Here is a 24,747-nt window from a genome sequence, read left to right on the forward strand (position 1 = left end):
TAAATTAGTGCAGTTTCTATGTTCTCTGTGGGTATGTCTACACAGCTTCTATGTTCTCTGTGGGTATGTCTACACAGCAATTAAAAACCTGTGGCTGGTCTGGGTTTGCAAAGCTTGCGCTAAGGGACTGTTTAAATGTAGTGTAGATGTAACGCTGACAGACCCCGGTTGTTGGCAGGCGGGATTGAACTTGGGGGTCTCTGCAGCTTAGTGCATGCACCTCTACTGCATGAGCTAAAAGCCATGTACCTCTTAGCTAAGGCTGTAGAGCAGACTCATTAATCTCTCTCTTTAAGTAGTCTTGGTGCCACTAGATGGGACAGAACACCACACCCAGGAGGTGTGTGGGTTACATAGACATTTGGGCTTAGGCTGGGGCTCTGGTTCTAGGACAGTCCCAGAGTTCAAGCTGCAGCCCGAATGTCCACTATGAAATGAAATAGCCCCCTAGCCTGAGCCAGCTGGCACCGGCGTCTAATTGCAGTGTAGCCATACCTTCAGTCCTTAGCCTGACTGCTAAAGCTACCAGTTTAGGCAGTAGTTTTGCAATGTTGACATCTATAAACTTGGACTGACACGACCGATTAATTTTTCAGATGGATCAAGGGCCTGATGCCCAATATCTTCGATGGAATTTGGGATCAAGCACCAAATAGCCCACAAATGATAACTTTATTATTAATGGAGATATACCTATCTCCTAGAGCTGGAAGGGACCCTGAAAGGTCATCAAGTCAAGTCCAGCCCCCTGCCTTCACTAGCAGGACCAAGTGCTGATTTTGCCCCAGATCCCTAAGTGGCCCCCTCAAGGATTGAGCTCACAACCCTGGGTTTAGCAGGCCAATGCACAAACCATTGAGCTATCACTTCCTCCTGGGGAGAGGGATAGCTCAGTGGTTTGTGCATTGGCCTGCTAAACCCAGTGTTGTGAATTCAGTATTTCAGGGGGCCACTTTAGGGGTCGGGGCAAAATCAACACTTGGTCCTGCTAATGAAGGCAGGGGGCTGGCCTCAACTTGATGACCTTTCAGGATCCCTTCCAGTTCTAGGAGATAGGTATAACTTCAAATTGCTGACAAAGGCTCAAACTGGCAATCTGGAGCTTGAAGATTCTGGAGCCTTTTACCAATCTCCTTAAAAAAAACAAAACAAGCCAAATTTAAAAAGGGCTTCAGAATTTTGCATTTATGAGAAAATTGTACTTCCTGTAAGAGGTGAGCCTTCAGTCTTTTTTCCCCAACCAATTTAGCACATTCTGCTGTTTAGTCCTGAACACAAAGGAAGTAAGAGCCTTTTTTTAAGGGTTTAAGGAGTCTCCAGATTGATATGAATGAGAGTCACATTTACAAGTATATTCTGAGAAGCCAATAGTACAGAACCAAGCAGTGCTGTTTTTGTAAGGGTATGGTGCCTCGTATCTATTGGCTAAATCCTTTATAGGTTTAGATATGCACAACTGTTGCTGAAACTTTCAACCTAATGTAATATTTCCTCTTAGCTGCTGCAGCAACAAAGAAAAATTAAAATGACAAATATACTTTCAGGAGAATTGAATTCCATATTATACTATGATTTATTAATAGCCATTGCTTTGACAAGTAACAATCTGTTTAAATATCTCATGGAGGACAATGTCTCTGACGAATTATTTTTCATCCAAAAACGACAAATGCGAGAATTGCAGTACTGTAGAAGAGGAATGGCCAGGGGAAGCAATTTAAGTTTCAGGTGCAATTGGAACAAGAAGATGACAAAAGCAAGCAAAGTAGAACTGAAGAGAGGAAGTCCTACTTAGCCTAAGCTGTAGGGCATAGCTGTCAATGACACAATAGTATTTGCTAAACAGTTCATTAAGCTGATATTTGCCTGTATTCTTTGGGGGAATGAGTTAGCTGAGGTAGAGTCTGCATGCACAGCCCTTGACATTTTTCCGCAAGTTCAAAGCATTGCATTTCAAGCAGCTCTGTCCTCATTAACAATACATAGAATAGGAACCGGGCTTTGGTATAATAAACTATTACTTTACTAAGAGAGTCAGATGTTTATTAGAAATGCTGCAAACTCTGTTTAATACACTATGTATTATACAGAGAAAGGAATTCTAACTATTTTATGTAGGAACATTATGACACAGGCTATGAGAAATCATCTGGTTAGAAATCATCTGTTACGTGTGCTTCCAGTCTATTTTTTTTTCTGTTTTGAAAACAACTCTAATGATGTCTGAAATTATGAGCTTAGGATCCTAATTTAAAAGCTCATGCTAAGAAACACCCACAGAGTTTTTTCTTTAGGCTCCATGAACTAGCTGCTAAGGGATTGATTTGCCAATAGTAATTTAAATGAGTTGAAAATGAATTGTTTACAATGGGTTTATTCCATCATTCCATTATTAAAGGCTGCAGCAAATAAAACTACCAGTAGAAATAATTGGACAAAATGGTGGATTAAACCAGATATGTTGTAGCTGAGCTAAAATATTTGGATAACCAGCAAATGGGACCTACCCAAATAACTGCATAAAACTCATTTGACTGTTATACTGCTTATTATCCATCTTCATAGATTTAATACTTTTGCATAATGTTTCAGGAATATTTCACATTATGTCTTGCTTTTAATAATTTTAAGAATAAAATGTCTGCCTCCCACTCCTCAATAATTTATTGTTATGCTTCACGACAGAAGCTTCCTGCAGGGGCCAGAAAGGAATTTTCCCCTCCATTGCACTACTGGTAAGGTGCATAAAGGGGGATATTCATCTTCCTCAGAAATATCTCAAGTACTACCCACTGTCTTGCCTTAGGTAGAATACCTGGCTTGATATGCCAATGGCTTTACTATGAAACCCAAAGCAAACTGGTGAGGAGTGGAACACAGAGGTGCTATGTTGGTAAACAAAGGTTATTTTGAAGTGCTGGTATTCTCCTAATGCATCTCTGAGACAGGTCCCACTGAGATGCATTCATCTTTTACAAAAGAATTACAACTTCCAGTAAAATCAGGACCTAGACTAGTTTATTTAACCATCAGCATATAGATATGCACCAGTGAAAACATCCCAGCCAGTGGTATAGTTTATCTGAAAGGAAAGTGAACATGAAAGTTTCAAGCATCATAGCCAAACAGCTGGGTTTTTTTATATCCCCAAAACAGCTTGGGACTGACTGCACTCAGTAGATTGCTTGGCAAAATAGTTCACTTCAAATACCAAAGCTGTGAGTAGAAGAAATACTGTTTTGTTGAATTCCTCAAGTAGCTATCATATGGTTTATTAATTTAAATGAGAAAATGTGCATGATTTAAAATAAGAAACAACCTTATTTGTTGAAATATGTGTTGATTTTAAGTTGAAACCATACAGCCATATGAAGCACAAGTGTTGTGTCTATTTCATTAATCAAAACAAAAAGAGAAAAAGTCCCCTTTGAAGCTACAGGTGCTTTACAGAAAGCTTTAAGGTCATCATTGGGATTTTTCTCTACTCCAAGCACAAGATCCATTAGAAATGGAAGGACAGGGAAATCCCTGTTTAGATAAAGGTGACTGAGGTTTAAGCAGACGGATATGCAGTAGTTGTAAAAGAGCTTAGACTCCAAAATGAATCTAGAAAAGAGTTTATTTGGTAGCTATTTGAGGACATACAGCTATCACTGCAGATATCAGGCCAGATTCTGATGCCCTTGTGTTGAATAGTACCTAATTCAGAAAGTGCTCCTTTGAAATCAATGGCCTGTTGAATAAGTTATTAATAAATGCAACTGCGAGATGTGAAAAGCATGAGGTGTTTTGCCGTGGTGGCAAAACACCTTGGGCCGACCCTGGGCAAGGACCACATCTTCCTTTTTCATTGATTATCATCCAGCATGCTAATTGTGCTTTCAGTAAGTGCAAGAGTTTGAAAAAATGAATGTATGCTCTTGAAAAACACTAAAATCTTATTATAAAAGTGTTAAATTGAAACAATATTTTATCAGTCTAAAGCTGAAACTTCTTTTTAAAAAACACATATTTAAATGAGTCATAGTTAAAATTCTAGCTTCATATTCCTGATTTAATGGCAAATGTTTCCTAGGTACTTTTAGTTCTTTCCTGTTCTCTTCTAAGAAGTAGGAACATCTTAGTCTGCACTATTAATGGAGATTCTAAAATGTTTCTAGGGGGAAATTAATGATTTCTTCACAGATGCTGAAAAGAAGGAGAAATTATTTGGGTAATTACATTTTGCCTACCTAAAATTCCCCCTACACATTCAATTTGATAAAATAATACTCATTTATTCTCCTAAACCGAGGTGTAGTGTTGGTGTGCAATGTTTAACAGGCACCACATTTCACCAAAGAGGTGACTACATTTCAGTGGGTATGTGAAGTGATGCCTATATAGATTTAAAATTGGATTATATAGTACTTAATGATCATTCTGTATGAAAGATGCAGTATAAATGGAAATCATTACTGTTACTGCGTTAGCTTGCAGAAGATATGGGTTCCTGGCAGATAGACCCCTGAGCCTTTTAAAGTGTAGTTTTATTCTGAAAAGGCATTCCATAAAACTACAGTTATGGGGGCTCCGTGTCCATGTCACAATGACTTCCAGAGTCAACTTGGTCTTTTTGTAAGTAAAAAGGTGTCATTCCTAGTTGCTAACTGTAATGGTTTAGGGGCACCTGTAATCTCTCCCCCAGTCTCTCCTGTAGGCACTTTCTCTGCACTCTTCCCACAAGGCTACAGAAACCCCCATTCCCAGCATGCTGTCACAGCTACAGGCGAGTGGCGTCTTATACAGTCCCTTTGCAGCCCCTCTGAAGGGTATCCCTCACGTGACAGGTTCTGCTACCTTCACCGCTCTCCGGGTGGTATCTTAGAGTTCTACCACACTCTGACTAGATACCAGGGTGTCAGCCTCCCTCTTTCCAAATGTTTTGTTTATTCACCTAAAAGTACACAGCAGGCAGAGAGAAGTGTTTAAACAACAAAAATCTATAGGTATCTGGTCTAAACTTTATCCTTCTCTTGCAAGTTTTGGTAGTTACCACCTAGGCCAGTTAACTTTGTCGCTGGGCTGGAAAAGACAGTCTGGAAGCATGTTCCCCTGTAGTGTTCTCTCTCTCTCTCTCTCTCTCATTCATGTTTTCGCCCTGAACAGTTGCTGCCTGCTCACACCTCCTTTCTCTCAAGGTCAGGCTCTTTAATAGTTTAGTGCCCCTTTGATCATAGGTTCAGAACTGAGAAAAATTAACCTGCCAGCATGCTTGGAGACAGGTAAGTGGGCATTTCCCAACAAATAGGTCCCTTATTGTTTCCATAAAAACCCTTGATATGCTCTCTGGTGGTAACTGATCTTGGTCATTGTATTGTTCCCTGTTTGCATCCCCTCTGGCAGCACCCTTTGATTTAATTCCATTCAGTCAGGCAGGATTATATCAAACAGGTGAACTCAGGTGAATAGGAGAGTCATAAAAGTAATACAGATAAATCCTTTGTAAAGCAACTGCTCGGTCCAACAAAACAAAACAAAACTCTTGACTCACAGGACTGTAGGCAGGAATTTGCTGCTTTATTCCACTGCTTCAAAGTGTGTGTGGGAGGGAGAAAACTCTTACTTTCAAAACAGGAAGTCAGGGAGGAGTGGTGCATGGCTCTATCCTGTAACAGTCTGGGCAACCTAGTTAACCCTATCATGATCACTTTGCTACAACTCCTTCATTCTCCACTCCAGCCCTGCACATTCAATCTAGGATCTGAAAATGGAGTCATGTTCTTTTTGTTCATCAGCTAGAAATAGAATAATAGAATGTAGTTGCTGGAAGGGACCTCAAGAAATCATATCATAAAGATACACCAATCAGAAGTTAACACTCCAGACCATAGAGTAAAATGTTTTGGTTTTCCACAAGTGCTCAAGAATGGTATTTTATTACATGTGATGTTTTGGGGGCAGGGGGATATTTGCTTTCTAAAAAAGAAAATATTTGAAATAGTACATGCTCACCTGCCTCCTTATCTGGTTTGACACCATAACCATGACATTTGCTGGCATCTTCACAAGCAATATTCATTTAACCTGATCATTTCAATAATTCTGTCTTTAGATTCACACATCACTGATCAATGGACGACCTAGTGCTGATGATCCTTCCCGAGTATTGCTGGAATTCACTTCAGCTCGCTTTATTCGACTGAGATTTCAGAGGATACGGACACTGAATGCTGATTTGATGATGTTTGCACACAAAGATCCCAGTGAAATTGACCACATAGTTACAAGGAGGGTAAGTTCTGGTAAAGACACAGAACTATATAATAGATGCTGAACTATCCTTACTAAGACTGTATCTGCCTTTGATCACCACAGGAAATCTTGGAAGAATATGAATAACTTCTGTTAGCTGTCAAACTTCCAGGGGCAGATAAATGGCTTTCCTTTCTTCAGTCTTTTTTTTTTTTTTTTTCATCTCAACAGAAGGGAAAGTTTGTTTATATTTTCTGTTTAATGGTGTTATTAACGTGACGAACCAGTAGCAGTGCTACTCTGGCTGTAAAGGTTTGTGGGATTATTGTGCAGATGATCTGCAGGAGATTGTTGTCAGATAATGTCTTTTGCCCCTCATGCCATCACCTCAATATCCTTTGGATCATTGCACAATACTGGCGTTAACATTTTAATTCAAGAGATTTCTTTCATTATTATTCTTCATATCAGTTTTAAAACATGTTTTAGTATATAAGAAAAGAGAGCGTGCAGTGCTTTCATTCTCATCTCTGCACAGGTTAGTGTTTTACTCTATATGTTGTCATTTTGAAGACATATTCCATTTGGTAGCTAAAGTTTCAGGACTTTGTCTGGTGTTACACTAGTGCTTGTAGGAAACTTTCCAGCTGTGTGAACACCAGCTAGCAACTAGGTAAACTTGACAGTTTGGGTGGGGAGAAGAGACTTGGAATAATTTTTGTGAGGGGAAAATAAACCTCGTAAATCCTGAGGTCAAAATCTGATTACCCTTCTCCACTTACTGACAATATGTCTTTAAGGTGGAACAATGATTCTTCCATTGCTGTGAGTGTTATTTATTTTAATAGCTCCTAACTGTAGACAGTAATATTCTGGAATCTAATTGTTCATATCTCAGGACAGGATGCACAGCTGATCTAAACTAGGCAGGCTTGACAACTGAATCATTTAGCTAAGGCCTCCTTGTGCTGCTCAAGCCCCAGTAGGAGGATCCACAGGTAGCTAGAACGAGCACAGTGGTTTCTATACTACTTCCTACTTGTGGCTGCTGCATCCAGATGGTGTGGACAGGGGAAAGAGGACATAACTGTTATTCCCTTGTACCCCGCCCACCCATTCCCTGCTGCCTCAACAGACCCTTTGGAGCCATATTGGCTGACACATGTTTAGAGTAAACTTTAGGCTAAGTGAAGAAAACAAAGATTAGGCAAAAATGGACAATTTTCAATATGGCAACAGTTTAACAATATGTGCCCAAGGTTACATACTTGATCTACTATTGTTTAATGTATTAATGACCTGGAAAAGGGGGTGAGCAGCAAATTAGCAAAATTTGAAAATAACCCAAAATTACACAGTCTAGCCAAGATTATAGAAAAATGTGAGGCACTTCTGTGGACCCTAACCAGACTAGGTGGATAGTCAACAAGATGGCAGTTGAAATTGGCTTTTGACAAATGCATGGTAATGCACAGTGGAAGGAATAATTTGAACTGCTCATATATTTTGCTGGTTTAAAATTAATTGTAACTATTCATGAAAAAAGACATTGCAATAGCTCAGTGAAAAGGCTTTGTTCAAGATGCACCAGTGGTTTAAAAAATATTAGAATGGAAAGTAATACTGATATTATTATAATGCCTTTAGGTCAGGGTGGGCAAACTTTTTGGCCCAAGGGCCACATTGGGATTGCAAAACTATATGGAGGGCCGGGTAGGGAAGGCTGTACCTCCCGAAACAGCCTGGCCCCCGCCCCCTATCCGACCCCGCCCACTTCCGGCCCCCTGACTGCTCCCCTCAGAACCTCCCACCCATCCAACCTCCCCTGCTCCTTGTCCCCTAACCGCCCCTTCCCGGGCCCCCCTGCCCCTAACCACCCCGGGACCCCACCCCCTATCCAACCCCCCGCTCCCAGTCCCCTGACTGCTCTGACTCTTATCCACACCCCTGCCCCTTGACAGGCCCCCCAGGATCCCATGCCTATCCAACCCCCCCTCCCATTCCCCATCCCCTGACCCCTATCCACACCCACACCCCCTGACAGCCCCTCTGGGACTCCCATGCTTATCCAATCCCCCCCCCCATCCCCTGACCGTCCCCCAGAAGCTCCGCCCCATCCAACTGCCCCCTGCTCCCTGTCCTCTGACTGCCCCCTGGGACCCTCCGCCCCTTATCCAAGCCCCTGGCCCCCGCCCCTTTACCATGCCGCTCAGAGCAGCATGTCTGGTAGCCGTGCCGCCCAGCCGGAACCAGACACGCTGCCGCGCTGCTTGGCAGGAGCCAGAGTGCTGCCCACGCGGCGGCGTGGCTGCAGGGGAGGGGAGACAGAGGGGCTAGCCTCCTCAGCCGGGAGCCCAAGGGCCGGGCAGGACGGTCCCGCGGGTCGTAGTTTGCCCACTTCTGCTTTAGGTAAATCAGTGGTATGTCCTCATCTGGAGAACAGTGTTCAGTTCTGATCCCTCCTTGGGAAAAGGTTATGTCAGAAATTTAAGGTGTACAAAGACAGGCAATGACAAATATCAGAGGAATGTGAAGACCTCCATCTGAGGAAAGACTAAGAAGAGTGGGTGTGTTCAGCTTAGTTAGGGGATATTTTCAGTCTAATTAAGCTGGGGGAGAGGTCCCTGCCAAGCCAGACCTTGTCTTCAGTCTTCTACAGAATCTCGTGCAGCTGTGCTACTGCCAATTTAAGTTTTGTATGGTTACATGCATCTGGGGGTTCTAGTGTGGGATCTGTAAGACCAGCCATAAATCTCTCCCATATATAAGCAGCTTAGCCCTACTGAAGCCTGTTTATTTGAAGGGTCTTGCAAGTATTCTTTCACTACCATGGATGCATTCCTGACTTTTGTCTGGGCCATTTATCCCCACCAAAATCGGAAGGGAATGGTCAATGGGTGGATTGACAGCCCATAAGTACAGGGATAGCTCAGTGGTTTGAGATTGGCCTGCTAAGCCCAGGGTTGTGAGTTCAATCCTGGAGGGGGGCATTTAGGGATCTGGGGCAAAAATCTGTCTGGGGATGGGTCCTGCTTTGAGCAGGGGGTTGGGCTAGATGACCTCCTGAGGTCCCTTCCAACTCTGATATCCTATTCTATTAAACAGGATAGGGAACTCTCCCTTCTCTCCACCCCCATTTCCTGTCAGGTCAATCTGCAGACCAGCAGAAGATTTTAACTGTACTTCTCACTGTCCGGGGCATGCCAAAGCATTACCTTATTGAGATGACCAAAGGCCATTGTTACATAGCATTTGTTTAAAAAAAAAAAAAGGTTCTTTCTTTAACACATAGTATGTATTTGCTGAGTAATTTTGTACCATTACTATTAGTGTACTTTCATCATGTGTTCTGAGATTTCTTCCTTCACAGGTGTAAAATCTACATATATGACCTGCTCTTTTATGTTGTGAATATTTAGCCTTTATTTTTTCTATATCTGTGTGCTGTATGTGAACTGTGAGCCATATTCTATGCTGTATAAATCGGTGCAGCTCCCCTGACTTCAATGGAGCAATGACAATTTACACCAGCAGAGAATTTGATCCCTTTTCTTTTTCACTGAGGCCTGAATCTGATGTTCAGGAAGCAGTTACCTATCATACCATCTGCTGTATTTCTAATACATAACAAGGAAATAAAATAAGCAGTTTCAGTACTTGGCCACCTGCAGCTTGCAATCCATTTGGCAATTCCTTCTCTGTTTTGTCTTACAGTATTACTATTCTGTAAAAGATATATCTGTTGGAGGCATGTGTATCTGTTCTGGCCATGCAAGGGCTTGTCCTTTGGATCCAGCAACTAACGTACGTATATTTCTAGGCTCCTTGTTCATGGTGTAGAATATGAATATTCCCCATTGACAGAGTTCTGTGAATTGATGTCTATTCCCACAATATAACGAAAACCTGTGCCAGGGTGAAATAACGTTGGCAGTCAGAATGATGGACTTTGAAATCCACCATCACAGTAACAGTGAAAGATTTTCTCCTAAAAAAAAAAAAAGACTTTGAATAAATCCATTCATTTTGAAAACTCTCCAGCTCTGACAGCAAGTTACATGATTTAGCTTTGGAGACTGAATGCCCTCAGTCTTTCTATTCCTTCCATGGTATTAATCATGATTCTTCTTAAACAAACAAACATCACCAATTTAATGGTTATAATTTCTTCTGTATTTTTAGCTTTCCACTCAAGTTCAACTCTATCAGAACATAATCAAATAAGGAATTCAGTTCAAGACTGATTCTCCAGCTTCTTCCCAATTCCATACACATGCACAAAATGAAATTGCTGAATTTATCTATAATGCTACTAGCATGCAACAGTGTGAGATCACACCCAGCTTTCCCTTATGGAGAAATCCTGTAGAATTTTATAGAAAATAATAATCTCTGAACCATCCTATAGAATTGAATAGAAAATCATATCCCTGCTATAAAGTGAAATAGGATATTTCAAAAGCCCTCTAGAAAAATATCTATAGTTCTGAATAATTTCTATAGAATCCTGTTGGTTTTATTCTTATAGGCCTTTTTCATAAGATCTGCATAAGAAATGCTGCACCGTTTCTGCAGATATTCTCAAAGAACAGCTGTCAGACTACAATCATAACCTTAGAGCTATGCCTTTCCATTGGGCTTGCCTTGGAAGAGTGATGGTAACATTGCAGAACCAGAAAGGGTTCTCTAGAAAATTCTGTCTCGATGTTCTGCCTATGCAACACAGGAAGGGGTTGCAGTGGGATGAAGTATCCTGTTCTGCCACTATGCAAATATTTGAATTGTGTTAAAACTATAATACATAGAAAAAAATTAATGAAATATACATGGAATCTGGTGTAGATCACTTTGCTTGCAATAATTTGCATAAATGTATTGCTGGAAAGGGACAGGTGTCAAATATTTAAGATCATTATAAAAATATGATGAATAGATTTTAAAGGACCACTGAAGAAAACAGGATAATATAAGAGAGGGTGTCAGTCATAGGTGGGCTGGTTTGCATGTACACCTCTAGCCCGACAACACGTGACCCGATGTAACATGAATTCAGATATAACGCGGTACAGCAGCGCTCTAGCAGGGCATGGCTGCGCACTCCGGTGGATCAAAGCAAGTTCGTTCGATATAACGCGGTTTCACATATAACACAGCAAGATTTTTTTGCCTCCCGAGGACAGCGTTATATCGGGGTAGAGGTGTATTCCTAACCTCCACCTGTCTCAGAGCTCTTCTCTTTGCTTTGTTCTAACATCATGCAGAGTTAATACTTTTTTCATTTTTTTTAATGTCAATTAGAGATCGACTTGTCAATGTGAGCACAACACATGTGGAGAAAGTTGTGATCATTGCTGTCCCGGTTTTAATCAAAAGCCCTGGGGAGCTGGGACATTCCTGGTCAAGTCTGAGTGTGAAGGTAAATTATAAAAAAGCAAAGCAAAATAAAAAAGTGTTAGCTTAACTCCTGGTCAGCTCTAGTAGTATTTAGTCCTTAAGCCTCTGCAGAATTCATTTAACTTCAAAATAACACTTGCAAGTGATTGTAAATGTAAACCACATGTTCAGATCCACTATGCTATTTTTTACCATATAATAAATAGATGTGGTTTTGTTTGAAAAGTTTTGATTAAACAGATTTCCAGCAAAAAATGGAGTTTTGTCAAAATTAAAATGTTTTGAGAATGTCAGTTTTGATTAAATTTTCAATAGGAGAATATCAAAACAATTTGTTTTGACTTTCTCATTTTGTTTCGATAAAGTAAAGATGGTTAATTTCAATTCAGTTCATTTTGACTAAGATATTTATATATTTATATGAAATGTTTCAACATTATCTAATGAAATAATTTGATATTTGTAAATCATTTTTTCAAAATTTACATTTTGTGAAAAATATTGATATTTAACTTTTCATTCTGGTTTGGAATGAAAACAAAGTTCAAAAGGCTGGAATTTCTCCTATCTCTATAGTTAACATTGATGTTCACAAAATACCTTAATTTCTGAACCTATTAAAATGCAAGGCTACTGTACATGAGTGTTCATATGGCTACAGGAGTGCAGATGCCTTTATTTTAATGCTCTTTGCAGCCCTTCAGGTGCAGGGCTGTCCCTAAATAGTGCAAACGAGCCCATAGGGTCTGATCCAAAGCATGCTGAAGTCAATGGAAAGACTCCCTCTGAGTTGAGTGGGCTTTGGATCAGGGATTCCTCTTTATTAAAATTTAGAAATGATAATTACCAAAATTTTACTTTTATACAAACCAGGCACCAAACTTGTTTATAACACACAGGAAAATATTAGAGGTTGGCCAGGGAAGTGGAATTTAGATCCCGGTTAAGTTGAGCCTAAGGTTGGGAGTCTGAGGCCAAAACGTGGTAAAAGGGTTGATTCAATAGTGCTGAAATCTTGCAGACTGTTTTACACATTTTAATACTGGAAATCTCATGAACCAAACCAGAATATTGTCCTCTTGTAATTTTGGGTCCAGCCTGGAACAAAAGCCAAAGGGGGCAATTTTGGATCTGAAGATTCAAATTTGAACTGCCCTGAAATTTGAAGGGGGTTGGATTCGAAGTCTCTGTTCTGACCATATCCAACATGCATTATATGTAGATGAAGTGCTTCCATTGAGCTTCCTTTTTAGCTTTGATGAATATTAATGTAGCTAACAGTTTTAACATTTCAATAGATTCTTTGTAGTTCTTGTATCTTCTTCTTGTCTTGTACTATCCAACTTTCTCATGAGCAACATGTGCATTCAGCAAAATGTTATGGGATCACCAATTTAAAATGGCATATTGCAGCATTTTTTTTAAAAAAAAAGAGCTTTTAGGGCTTTTTCCAAAGACAAGACCCCTAGAAAGAAATATTATCTGAAGGAACTCCAGGCACCATTTGTGAGTGGACCTTATTATATTTAAGAGCTGAAGAAGTGGTATGCTCATGAGTAAAGATGCTATTTGTTTCAATGTTCATGGCATAGATGTCAAAATGATGAAAGAATGTTGTTAATACTTCAGTAAAAATGTTATTTCTGCATGTCTGTAGCCTGGGTGTGAGGTTTGCTATTATAGTTGTCTCTTTTTCAGAATGCAATTGTCATGGGAAGACTAAAGAATGTTACTATGATCAGAATATTGCAGACAGAAATCAGAGTTTGAATATCCATGGAGAATACACTGGAGGTGGAGTGTGTATTAATTGCACACACAACACTGCAGGCATAAACTGTGAGACCTGCACTGATGGCTACTTCAGGCCGAAAGGGGTAAAGTATGCTCTGCTGTCGCTTCTGTGTAGTTCAAGCTATCACTTCTGTGAGGGGAGTTAGGTTATTAAGTAGAGAAGACACACTTTTGATTGCCATTTTATGAAGGTTAAGTTCTAATTCTGACAGCAAACTAGTCGCCTTTCACAGTTGGAAATCTGTAAAGTAGATGTTCACAGGAATATGAAAGCAAATTGTGTTGATATGAAAGAATGTACTTAAGGTCAGGGCCTCCAGCTAGTACTTCAGTTTGAATTAAAGGAGGATGCAATCCTGTAAACACAGCTTTTGCATCGTAGAGAATTTCAGCATACATTCTCAGAAAGCAGAGAGATATTGCTGTAGTTGTTGGGGGTGGTAAGGAAATTGGGAGAAAGGAGAATCTCTAATTTGTTTAAGCTCTTTAAATATAATGTATTAGTACTTCTAAATCGTTCTGTTAGCATCTCCTGACCTTTATCAGGCATGGACAAAATGCAGTTGCAAACCAGACATAATCAACAAAATTCTACAATATATCCTGGGATGCCTTCCACTTCAGTAGAAAGAGATATGGTCTGTGGAAATGCTACACTAAATTCCAGAAGGTGATACTCAATCTCGGTCTGAATTGAGGCCATGAGAAGAAGCATGACATACTGGGATCCATTATCTCCATGGTCTGTCGTCACTCTGTATTAAAGATACAGAGAGCTGCTCTCTCTATTCTGTTTATGTGTGCCTCTTGGGTGACTGGAGGTTCCTGGTACATTATCATTGTGGCCCTCAGTTCAGTAAAGTTTGGCCACTGGGCCTGATTGTTCTTCCCTCTACTACCATGGAGACTAACAACAAATGAACAAAATTAAAAATTCCCCCTATATAGCAAGGTTGGACTTTGTCTTCAAAGCATATAGAAGAAAGAGTTTTGGTCTCTTGTCACCAGCTGGATGGTTTAAACTTATTTTGGAGCAAAATGTAAGCAGTCCTCCAACTACTAATTTTTGTGTCCACAGTCAATTGCGAGTATAGAAAATGTGGACAAGCTTCTGAAAATACAGTAGGAAGGCCAGACTTTTGAAAATGTAGGGCTAAATGACTTGTCCAGGGTCACAAAGAAAGAGTATGGCCAGCCTGGGAATAGAACTCTCACGTCCCAAGTAATATGGTGGTATTTTCAGAAATGCATGAATGACATATAGGAGCACAAGTTTCATTGACTGTCAATAAGAATTGTGCTCTTAAGTCACTTTGGCACTTTTGAAAATACCACTCTAACTTCTTTGTCTTAACCATGAGAATGTTCTTTCTTCCTAATAATGGAAAAAGACTGTGAAAACATTCTCAAGGTTCAGTGTGGTTTCCATGTTCAGAGAAGCTTTCCATGTTCAGAGATGCTGGTTCATCAATGGTAAAAATGCTGAATCTTGGAATAAGGGTGAGGATACACAGGGTTCAATCTGTGTTGGGTCTTGTCCCCTGAGTTGTTGGGGATCAGGCACAGAATGGAAATGTTAATAAGCTTTTACACCCAACATGATAGCTCTTTACTGCTTGTGCCCAATTCATCAGGCAACACCAAGTAGAGGTCAACTGATCTTAAGGACACTTGAAATGAACAGCTACATGGGGTCCCAAAATGATGGGGGTACTCACAGAGGGAAATATGATTGCACTTGCCAGTCATAATCAATATAAGTTCCATCCCCTTCCATGTAAATCCTCTGCTGCCCACAGGGAAAAAAGAATGATGGAATCTGGACACCTAGATTTCTCTGCACTTTTTGCTTTTTGTCCCAGGCATACTGTTATAATAAAATCTGGGCCTTGTCTGGTTCCTTTTCTAAGATGAAAAAAGGGAAGGTGAAAGCAAATTGTTCAGTTGTCTAGTGTTCACTTTTCTTCATTTATCCTGTAGTTTAATTATTGTTTTTCACTCATCTCGGACCGTGTGACTGAACTATTCCACTTACAATAAGTTTCAATCCATGCTTCTCATTCATTATCACAATGCTGCAGAATTTAGCTACTAGAAACCCAAAAAGGTTTAAAAACTAAAGCATGCCTTCACTCACTGTAATTAAAAAATGATAAAAACATTTCTGTTAACATTAGTTTATATACAACTGTTTTACTTTAACAAACTAAATTTGGGACCTCAATTACCTGAATGTCTCTTTGGTAAAAATTAGCTAAGATTAACATGCAGACTGAATAACAAACTAATAGACTGAATGAACAATGCTGTTTCAGTGTTTGTTAAAACTTGCACATTTATTTGAAACAAACAAACAAACCCTAAACACAGTATGATTCAATCCTGATTTTGTTGTTGTGGGTTTTTTTAAATTAAGTACCAGTTTCTAATTTTTAAAAGGTAAGATTTAGCTTTGAAACTCACTGGGGTTTTTTTGGTACTTTTATTTATTTCTTGTAGGTATTACCAGATGACCCTAACCCATGCCAGCCATGTTCCTGTGATCCAGTTGGGTCTTTACATGCTACTTGTGTCAAGGATGAGAAATGTGCGGAAGGAGGTGAGATCCCTGACAGTTAGATTACAGTTACAGTGTTAAACATTGTGTACAACATTGTTAAAATGAAAGCTGAATTATCTTCCTTCACTGAGCCAGCCCTCACAGTAGACCAATGCTAATTCATTCACATGGTCACTAATCCGCCTGCGCTCTCACAGTGTTCTCTCATACCGTCTTTCAGTTTTGCAGCCTGCAGGCATGTGCACGTTGGGAAGAATATTCCCAACTGAACTCTTCTTATGTTGGCTTTTCCCATTATTCCATGGTTCTCTGAAATGTGGTAGATACTGGCATTCAAATAGACACACACACTAGACCTCCTGCCAAACTCAGCCTATAGCATGTCTCCTGATTCTGTGCTGGGAAGCAAGATGCGTGCATGAAGCACACAGCATGCAGTTGCATCCTTGTAAAGGATTTTCTAGTCCTCTTGCCAAGAGCAAAGAGCTTTCTCTTTCAGAGACAGAGATTAAAATAAAGCAGAACCTTAATCTTACACTCTTTTCTTCGGAGTGCCTATTTGCATTTGAAAACTAGGAAAAGTCCCTTTGAAAGGTGTCACATTTACCTACCATCTCTATTATTACTTTAGGATTATAAATTTTTCATCTTAGTTTCTCTATAAGAGCCATCTTCAAATAGAGAACATGCTGCTTTCTTTTAACTTGGAAATAATGTGGTGTTGTTGTTGTTGACATTTGGTTGGAGTGCAGCAGAACTTCAAGGTCAGGTTTTAAGAAAATTTTTTAAGTGGACTAATTGTACACCATTGATAAGAGATACTCTAGTGATCTTTTTTCCCCCCAAGTAATTCAATGGAACATAAAAGAAGCACAACAGAGCTGTAAATACAGAGCCCAGAGGTACAAAATCTACTACATTAGCCATGTACTGATTACATGCATTAAATAACATGATTAAAGATTCTAGATAGAATGATAGAGCCTGATTAATACAGAAGTGAAAGGAACAGTATATCACACAGATTAATAGGAAATTGTGTAGAAGCTGAAGAGAACATGACTCCCAGGGTTAGAAAAGACACAGCAAGACAATGTGATGTCTTTAGCAAACCGTGGATAAGAGTGCACAGGTTATAGATGAAGGATTTAAAAAACTAAAGGCTACCTTCATGCTATTAAAAGCGATACCTTTTATTCAAACATCTGCTACTGCTGATGTTCAGTCTCTTTAGTAAAATAATGAGGCTATCATTTTGAGAGAAAAAGGCCTTAATTAAAGAAATGTGGTGCCATGCATGCATGCATGTCTCCAGGTAGCTGTCAGCTACAGTACAGTTTATTTCTCATACCTATTGAACTAACCACAGTAGGGGGCATTCTACAGAGTTTTGTACTGCGGCGAGCAGGATTTTAAACCTGCTTCAAAATAACTGCATCCACCAGGCCCTTCTTGAAACCTTGTCCTCCCTTGCTTTTGTGATTCTTGTCTTCCCCTGGTTCTCCTCCTGCCTCTGTAGTCATTGTGCCAGTGTTTCTTCTGATAGGTTCTGCTGCTCCCCTCTTCCTCTTTCTGGTGGTGTCCTTCAGAGCTTTATCCTTGGTCCACTCCTCATCTTTCTCCACAGTCGTTCTCTAGTGTCTCGATCCATCCAATTCCATATTTCAGTGTCTCTCTTTAACATGTCTACCTGGATGTCTTGACATTTTTTCCCTCTCTTCACATCATTAAACCTTTTGTCTAGGCCCTCATCATCTCCTAGCTTGACAGAAGCTCCTCCTTCCTGACAACCCTCTTCAGCTCCATCTATGTTAGAACACTCTTTTAGTTTCTCTGCTGGCTCTGTCTTCTCTACCATATCAGATACACCCCCCCACACACACACACACACCTTTAAGGTCTCTAACACCTCTGTCCCTCCTTGCTTACTTGTTCTTGTAACTTGTCATATTGTCCTCCAACTCTTTATTCTGCCAATGATGCCAGCCTCAGTTGTCCATTTGTCCACATCTCCAACAAACTCCTCCAGTCTTTTTTCCATGCCAGCCTTCATTCATGGAATACCCTCCCTGAAGCAGTCTGTGCAGAAGGACAAAACACCCTCTCTGAAAAAGGCTGTAAAGCCACTCTTCCTTCCTCCTTGAAGTCCCTCCACAAGAACCTTTTCTACTATGTTGCTTATGGAAAAGGACAATTTGTTATGGCTGGCTAGAAGGCCAGTAAGGGAGTTCTGCTATTTATCTTATATATATTTAAAATTAGCAAACTCAAAACCATCTGTGCATACAACTAGACTACATAATCACATTTCTGGCCATGGTATCTTTATCCTTGCTCCCCTATTACCTCCAGTTATTTGTTACTCATTGCCTGTTGTCTTAGATTGTAAACGCTTTGGGACTGGAACTGTTGGTGGTGCTATTGTTGTTAAAGTCTTAGAAGTCTTGTTTGATAGTCTCTTAGATGGGATCAAGGATGATAATAACTGTCATCCCATGTGGTGTTTGGGATTCAGCTGGAGCTGGTAGGGGTGCGATGTCACCTGGGTCCCTCTCTTTCTGGCCTGTTCTGATCAGGATTAGGATGATGAAGGGCTGGGTTCCCGGGAAAAGGTGGAGTGGCAGCCATGATCGTGAAGCTCATTCCAATAAAGTCTGACTGTTCTTTCTGTCTGTTCTTCGTTTTGTTCTTTCATACTTTCCCTACAAAAATCTCTTTCTTTTAAGGATCCCAAAAGGGAGTGATGGGTGGAATAGCCCATCCCGTCATTATTTTGTCCTCCAATTAGGCCTAATATCAGATATGCCAATTTTGGCTCATTAACCTCTGGTTCCACGTCTCCTATTTTTAACAAGTATAATTTTAACACAGTCCTTGAATCATATCAACTTAGCCTGTTACGTTTAGACTAATTTAGTTTCTCTGTCTGATTCTCTTGCACCTGTTTATAACATGTTTTATTGAAAATAATAAATGTGACCTACTTTCCATGGTAAATTCCTAAATAGGCAAAAGTTATAGACCAATTGTCACAACAGCTCTTATACTGCAAGTATAACTGTAATATCTAGGCACAGATCCAAACTTTTTTCCTTACAGATCCCTGTTCATTTCTGTCTTGAATATGTGTTCACTAGCTCAATGAAACCCTATGTACTTCAAAAAAAATATTGTACCCAGCCAATTGTGAAGGAAGTACTCTGTATTGAGCCCATAATATGTTACCTTGACAGAATCTCTATTTCAGTGAAGATAGCAAAAAACCTCTCATCCAAGACAGCAGCTGAAAAAAGCCAATTTACTTGAGTATTTGTAAACTGAAATGAGTCTGTTTCTTGTCTGAATGAAAGGCTGAGAAACATGATCAATTCCAATGGAATTTCTCTATATACTTGCAAATCAGAATGAATACACATTAGATATATTGAGACACATTCCAGAGGAGCTGGCTGGTTGTTTAACGAGAAATTGTTTGCATGGTGTAAAATGGAAATCTGCTTCTGAAGCATGTGGCACACCAAGCAATAAACAGGTTATAATTCTTAAATTTAAATGGGAAGATTATGATGATTGGGGGTATAGGCTGGTAATGAGTGCTTCTCACTGAGATGGAGGTTGCAGGATGAGCACTCTGGGTATGTCAAGGCTGAGGATTATTGGGTATCAATATGTTCCACTGATAATCCTAAAGGTAAATAATGATGCTTCTGGCATAAATAGCACATTTTAATACTGTATTTGAATCTCAAAGTGCTCATTAAACACTGATTTTCAGAATAGTCCTGTGTGATAGGTTTATGTTCAATATAGATAAGGGCCAGAACCAGAATCTTTTATGAAACCATACCCTAGCTACAACCTTTGGTATGAATAAAATGGAGCTCTGACCCGAACAACCCTTGGTTTTGGATTTGAAAGGCCATAATCCATGCAGAATTTTGCCAGATTAAACAGTGACCTCTTTAGCCCATCTGTAATCTATGTTACCAGTGGATAAACTGAAGTACAGAAGTTTAAATGATTCAGTTTATAATCACCCAATTCAGTGGCAGAGCTGGGATCTCTGAGACCTGGACCTCCCAGTCCACTGCTCTAAAAATTAGACAGCAATCCTTGACTGAATCAACCCACCTCTTCATCCAAGGCACTCGACTTTGGGGCGAAATAAATAATTTCCTAGTAATTTAGCTTTTAAACAACCTGTAACAGCTCCAGTGGTTGGATGCTTCCTAAATCAGAGACTCCGTCATGCTGCCATTTTTTTTTGCCTGCATATTTGTATATGTAATGCTAAATCTCAATTACAGCTGTTTATTTTAAATGTAAAGCCTGCTCAGACAGTGTGGGGTAAATAAGACCTAGATGCTGCCGCCCCGACTCACATTTAGTAGTACTTTACTCAGGGAGCAGTCCCATTGATTTCAGTGGGGTTTCTTGTGGGGTTAAGGTGCTACTCGATAGGAGTAAGAGCAGCACACTGGCCCTAGGATTGTCAGCTTTTCAGGGCATGGTCTGTGCACACAATTTATACTTGTACAGTGCCTAACACAAGTGTGGCCCTGATCCTTGCAATCATAGTACAAATAACTAATAATAAAGATAAATCAATACGTATGTGGATTTAGTGTTTTCTTTGACTTTCCATAGGCATGCTCCCTGGATTCTGCCACTGCAAGACTGGCTACGCAGGTGAAAGCTGCAATCGATGTGCATTGGGTTACAAGGGTTATCCTGACTGCGTGGCCTGTAGCTGCTCCGTGAAAGGCAGCTTGAATGATGACCCTTGTATAGGATCCTGCATTTGCAAGGTATGAGTGTCAAACTATTTTCAGCCATAGTTAATCACCATTGATATTATGAGAAATTAAAACCCATTATCCTCTACCGTCATTGCAATGTTGTCATGCTGTTCTTTTTCTTCGAGTGATTGCACATGTCCGTTCCGCTTTGGGTGTGTGCACACCTTGTACACAGTTGTCGGAGATTTTTCCCTAGCAGTACCCGTCAGGGCAGCGTGAGTGCCCTCTGGTGCCGCATGCCACTGCACACAAGTATAAAGGGCTGTGTTGCCCCCGCCCTCCCTCAGTTCCTTCCTACCGCAAGTGATGGTTGTTGTTGGAACTGCCATCTTTGATTCATCATATCTTCCCTCCCGTAGTGTAAATAGTACCTGTAGCATTAGTTTGTAGTCTTGTATAGCATGTCTGTAAATAGTTAGTTTTAGAGATAAGTTTGGAATACAGTCTTTTTAGTATACAGTTGCTGGTGCCTGATTGGGTACTGGGCTTGGTACCAGACTGATGCCCTGTTCTCCTGGCTTTAAGGCTTGTTGTTCATGTAACAGGTCTAGGCCAGTGAGTGACCCATACCGCAGCTGCCTTAAGTTTGTGGGAGAGGCGCATGTAAGTGACAAATGTCACATTTGTAGAGAGTTGAAACCCTGTTGGAAAAAGGGCAGGGCTGCCAGATGCAAGCATCTGCTCAATGAGTCCGCACTCCATCCATCATCAGAACCTGCCCCCACTACAAATGGGTTCCAAGCATGTCCGAGTTTCCTAGGAGTGCTCCTCCTGTTCTGACAGAATCCTCAGGCAGATCTGTGTCACAGGAGCCTAAGAAGAGAGTGTGTGAGTCTAATAAAGATTTGGTACCACCACCCTGCAAGGAGAAGCACCAAATGTTCACAAGACTTCAGAGGTGCACTCAAAAAAAGTCACACCCCCAGGAGCAGGGTGGACCAGGAAGGGTCAGTTGAGACCATTCCCCAAAGAATTGGCACCACTTGTGGTATCTCAACAGGAGCCCTTTCCAGTGCCATTGACACCTGAGGCTTTCGAGGCAACCTGAGAGTTGCTTAATTTGTCAGTACCAACTTCTCCTCTGCTCAGTACCAGCCACTTCTACTCTTGCAGTACCTCTATGTAGGATTGCGTCTACAGGCAATCCAGCAATGATTTGGCTGATACCCTCTTCCCAAGACTTGGAACCTCCCTCCTCGGTACCAATGGGTTCAGCTCCCCAATGGTCAGAGGAGATAGACTCCTCCTCAGACTCAGAAGTCATATCCTTTGTGTCCCGACATGAGCATGCCCAGCAGCCCCAGTGGGGTGCCTGCCTGCTGTGATACTGTCCACAGGCTCATCATCCTAATAGCCAGTGGTCTGCACATCATCCTAATAGCCAGTGGTCCAACCTCCATACCAGTAACCCTTCCAGACCTCTTGGGGCTTCCCTCCATGTTCCAGAACCTCTCTGTTGCCTCCCCACACTTCTATGTCAGTCAGGTGCTAGGAGCATCTGCAAGAAGGTCACCATCTTCCTTCCCCTGGTACCATGCAAGTGGAGCTGCATGCTCAGGACTCCCCGATAGAGGGATTGGAGGAGGTACCTCCTCAACCTTTAGCCTCTTCTATGTTGCCTGATGAGGCAGTAGTGACTGACTCTACCTCTTCCCCTCCTGATGATTTTAGAGCCATCAGCCATTGTTGAGTAGGGTGGCTGTAGCTCTGGATATCCAGGCAGAAGAGATACAAGAAAGGTGTCACAGGCTTGTGGGTATTTTAGGTTCTGCAGGCCCCTCTACGGTAGCTCTCCCTATTAATGAAGCTATCCTGGAGCCTGTCAAGATTTTATGACTTACCCCTTCTTCTCTGCCTCCCACTCCCTAAGGGTGGAGAAAAGATATTATGTCCCTTCATGGAGGTTTGAACACTTTTTTACAACCACCCTTCTCCAGGCTCCCTGGTGGTTTTGCACCAACAAAAAAGGAGAGGCAAGGACACCAGTCCTCTACTCTGAAGGGAAAGGAAGCAAAAAAATCTAGATCCATTTAGCAGGAAATTTTATTCCAGAGGTTCCTGAGTTTACAGCTCAGGATTGCAAACCAGCAAGCTCTGCTGGGTTGATAGGATTTCAGCCTGTAGGATAATGATAATATCCTACTTTGCCTCATCAAGAAGTTTGTCTTTGAACTCCAGGAGTTCTCTTCTTTGGCGGAGTAAGGCAAATTAATTGCCAGAATGGCATTGCCAGTGAGCCTGGATGTTGCAGATTCCTCAGCTCAAGTTATGGCCTCTGCCATCATGATGAGGCATTTATCTTGGCTGCAGGCATCAGGCCTCCCTCCAGAGGGGCTACACACAATTCAAGACCTCCCATTTGAAGGCTGTTGTCCAGTAAAACTGATCAGGGGCTTCATAGCCTTAAGGATTCAAGGGCGACCCTTAAGTCTCTGAGGATCTATGCACTGGCGACAAAAAAGAAAGCCGTTCCACCCACAACATTCCCAATGGTTTCAGCTCTTTTCACCACATTTCCAGGACCTGCCTAAAAAAGGGAGGGAGTTACAAGATACATCTTCCTCCTCCACCCTCCTCTGCAGCTACCAGCTCTTCTAGGCAATCTGGATTATCTAAGCAATGATTTTCACCTGCTGGTTGAGGACAGTATACACTCCCCATAGTTCCATCTTTCCTGAATGCTATTTTTGCCAACTGCTTATCCCACTTACTAAGCATTTGGACCCACATCACTATGTATTAGTGGGTCCTAAGGAAGAGGAAACTGTGATACACCCTTCAATTGATTTCTACCTCCCGTCCCCATCCCTCTTTAGGGACCACTCTCACAAGAGGATGCTACATCAGAAGGTCCAGTTTCTGCTCCTCCTGGAGGACATACAGGAAGTTCCCATGTTGTTCAGAGGGAAGAGATTTTAGTCCTGTTACTTTCTGATCCCAAAGGCAAAGGGGAGGGGTGTCCTCGGGCCTATTTATTCTGAATCGCCACTATAGCATCTGATATCCCTTCCTTAGATCCCAGGGGACTGATATGCTGCTCTCGACTTAAAAGATGTTTATTTTCACATGACAATTCACCAGAGCCACCAAAAATTCCTCAGGTTCATGGTCAATGGATTCCACTGACAATTTGCAGTGCTGCCTTTCAGACTATCAGCAGCTCGTAGCATATTCACGAAATGCATGGCTATAGTAGCGGCATTCCTGAGCAAGTCTGGACTGCATGTATTTCCTTACCTGGATGATTGGCTAGTCCAGGTCTCTGGTACTCTCCAGTTTAGCAACTATTCAGTCCACTTTTGACATACTGGGGGCTACTGATCAAGGACAGATTTCACTGTATATCTCCTGTTTAACGAATAGAATTCATTGGAGTAGTTCTGGACTTGACTTGACACAGCAGAGGTTCCAAACAAGGTGACTTATTGCTCTAGATCTAAAGGCTCATCCTCGCATCAGAGTTTGAAACTGCCTCAAACTTCTAGGATACTTGGCAGCATGCCCCTACATGGTACAGCATGCCAAACTACACCTGAGACATCTACAGGGTTGGATAGCCTTGGTGTACTCACCGGCCCATCATCATATAGATATTCAAGTACCCATTTGGGTCTCATGCTCCATGGACTGGTGAATGTTTGCAAGTGGGGGCCCAATCCACAAAGTTATGCCAGGAGGCAATCCTCCTGTGGAATTGATGCTTCACCAGTTCCATCAGCCTGAGAGCTGCTTACGTTCCAGGAGCTCAGAATACTCTGTGTTAGCAGGTCATTCACAGGCCATCATGAGTAGTCTCTTGGACCAGACTTTTCCAGCTCCATTTTCCAGCAGTGGGGAACTCCTCAAGTGGACCTGTTTCCAACAAGAGAAAACAAAAAATGTCATGTTTGTTGTTCCCGAGCAGGTCACAGCCCGGGTCACTGACAGATGCTTTCCTTCTGCCCTGGTTGAGAGGCCTACTGTATG

General features: G+C 41.3%; 1 protein-coding gene across 1 annotated transcript in view; it reads left to right on the forward strand.

The window, feature by feature from the left end:
- Window positions 1–24,747, forward strand: part of LAMA2 (laminin subunit alpha 2) — a 344,610-nt gene that overhangs the window by 54,595 nt on the left and 265,268 nt on the right. The window contains exons 5-10 of the mRNA XM_065401428.1: window positions 6,095–6,274; window positions 9,949–10,038; window positions 11,533–11,650; window positions 13,327–13,505; window positions 15,922–16,021; window positions 20,630–20,790. Of these exons, the coding sequence (XP_065257500.1) occupies window positions 6,095–6,274; window positions 9,949–10,038; window positions 11,533–11,650; window positions 13,327–13,505; window positions 15,922–16,021; window positions 20,630–20,790 (828 nt within the window). The remainder of the gene's footprint in view (window positions 1–6,094; window positions 6,275–9,948; window positions 10,039–11,532; window positions 11,651–13,326; window positions 13,506–15,921; window positions 16,022–20,629; window positions 20,791–24,747) is intronic.

Source organism: Emys orbicularis, chromosome 3, assembly GCF_028017835.1.
Source record: "Emys orbicularis isolate rEmyOrb1 chromosome 3, rEmyOrb1.hap1, whole genome shotgun sequence".
NCBI lineage: Eukaryota > Metazoa > Chordata > Testudines > Emydidae > Emys > Emys orbicularis.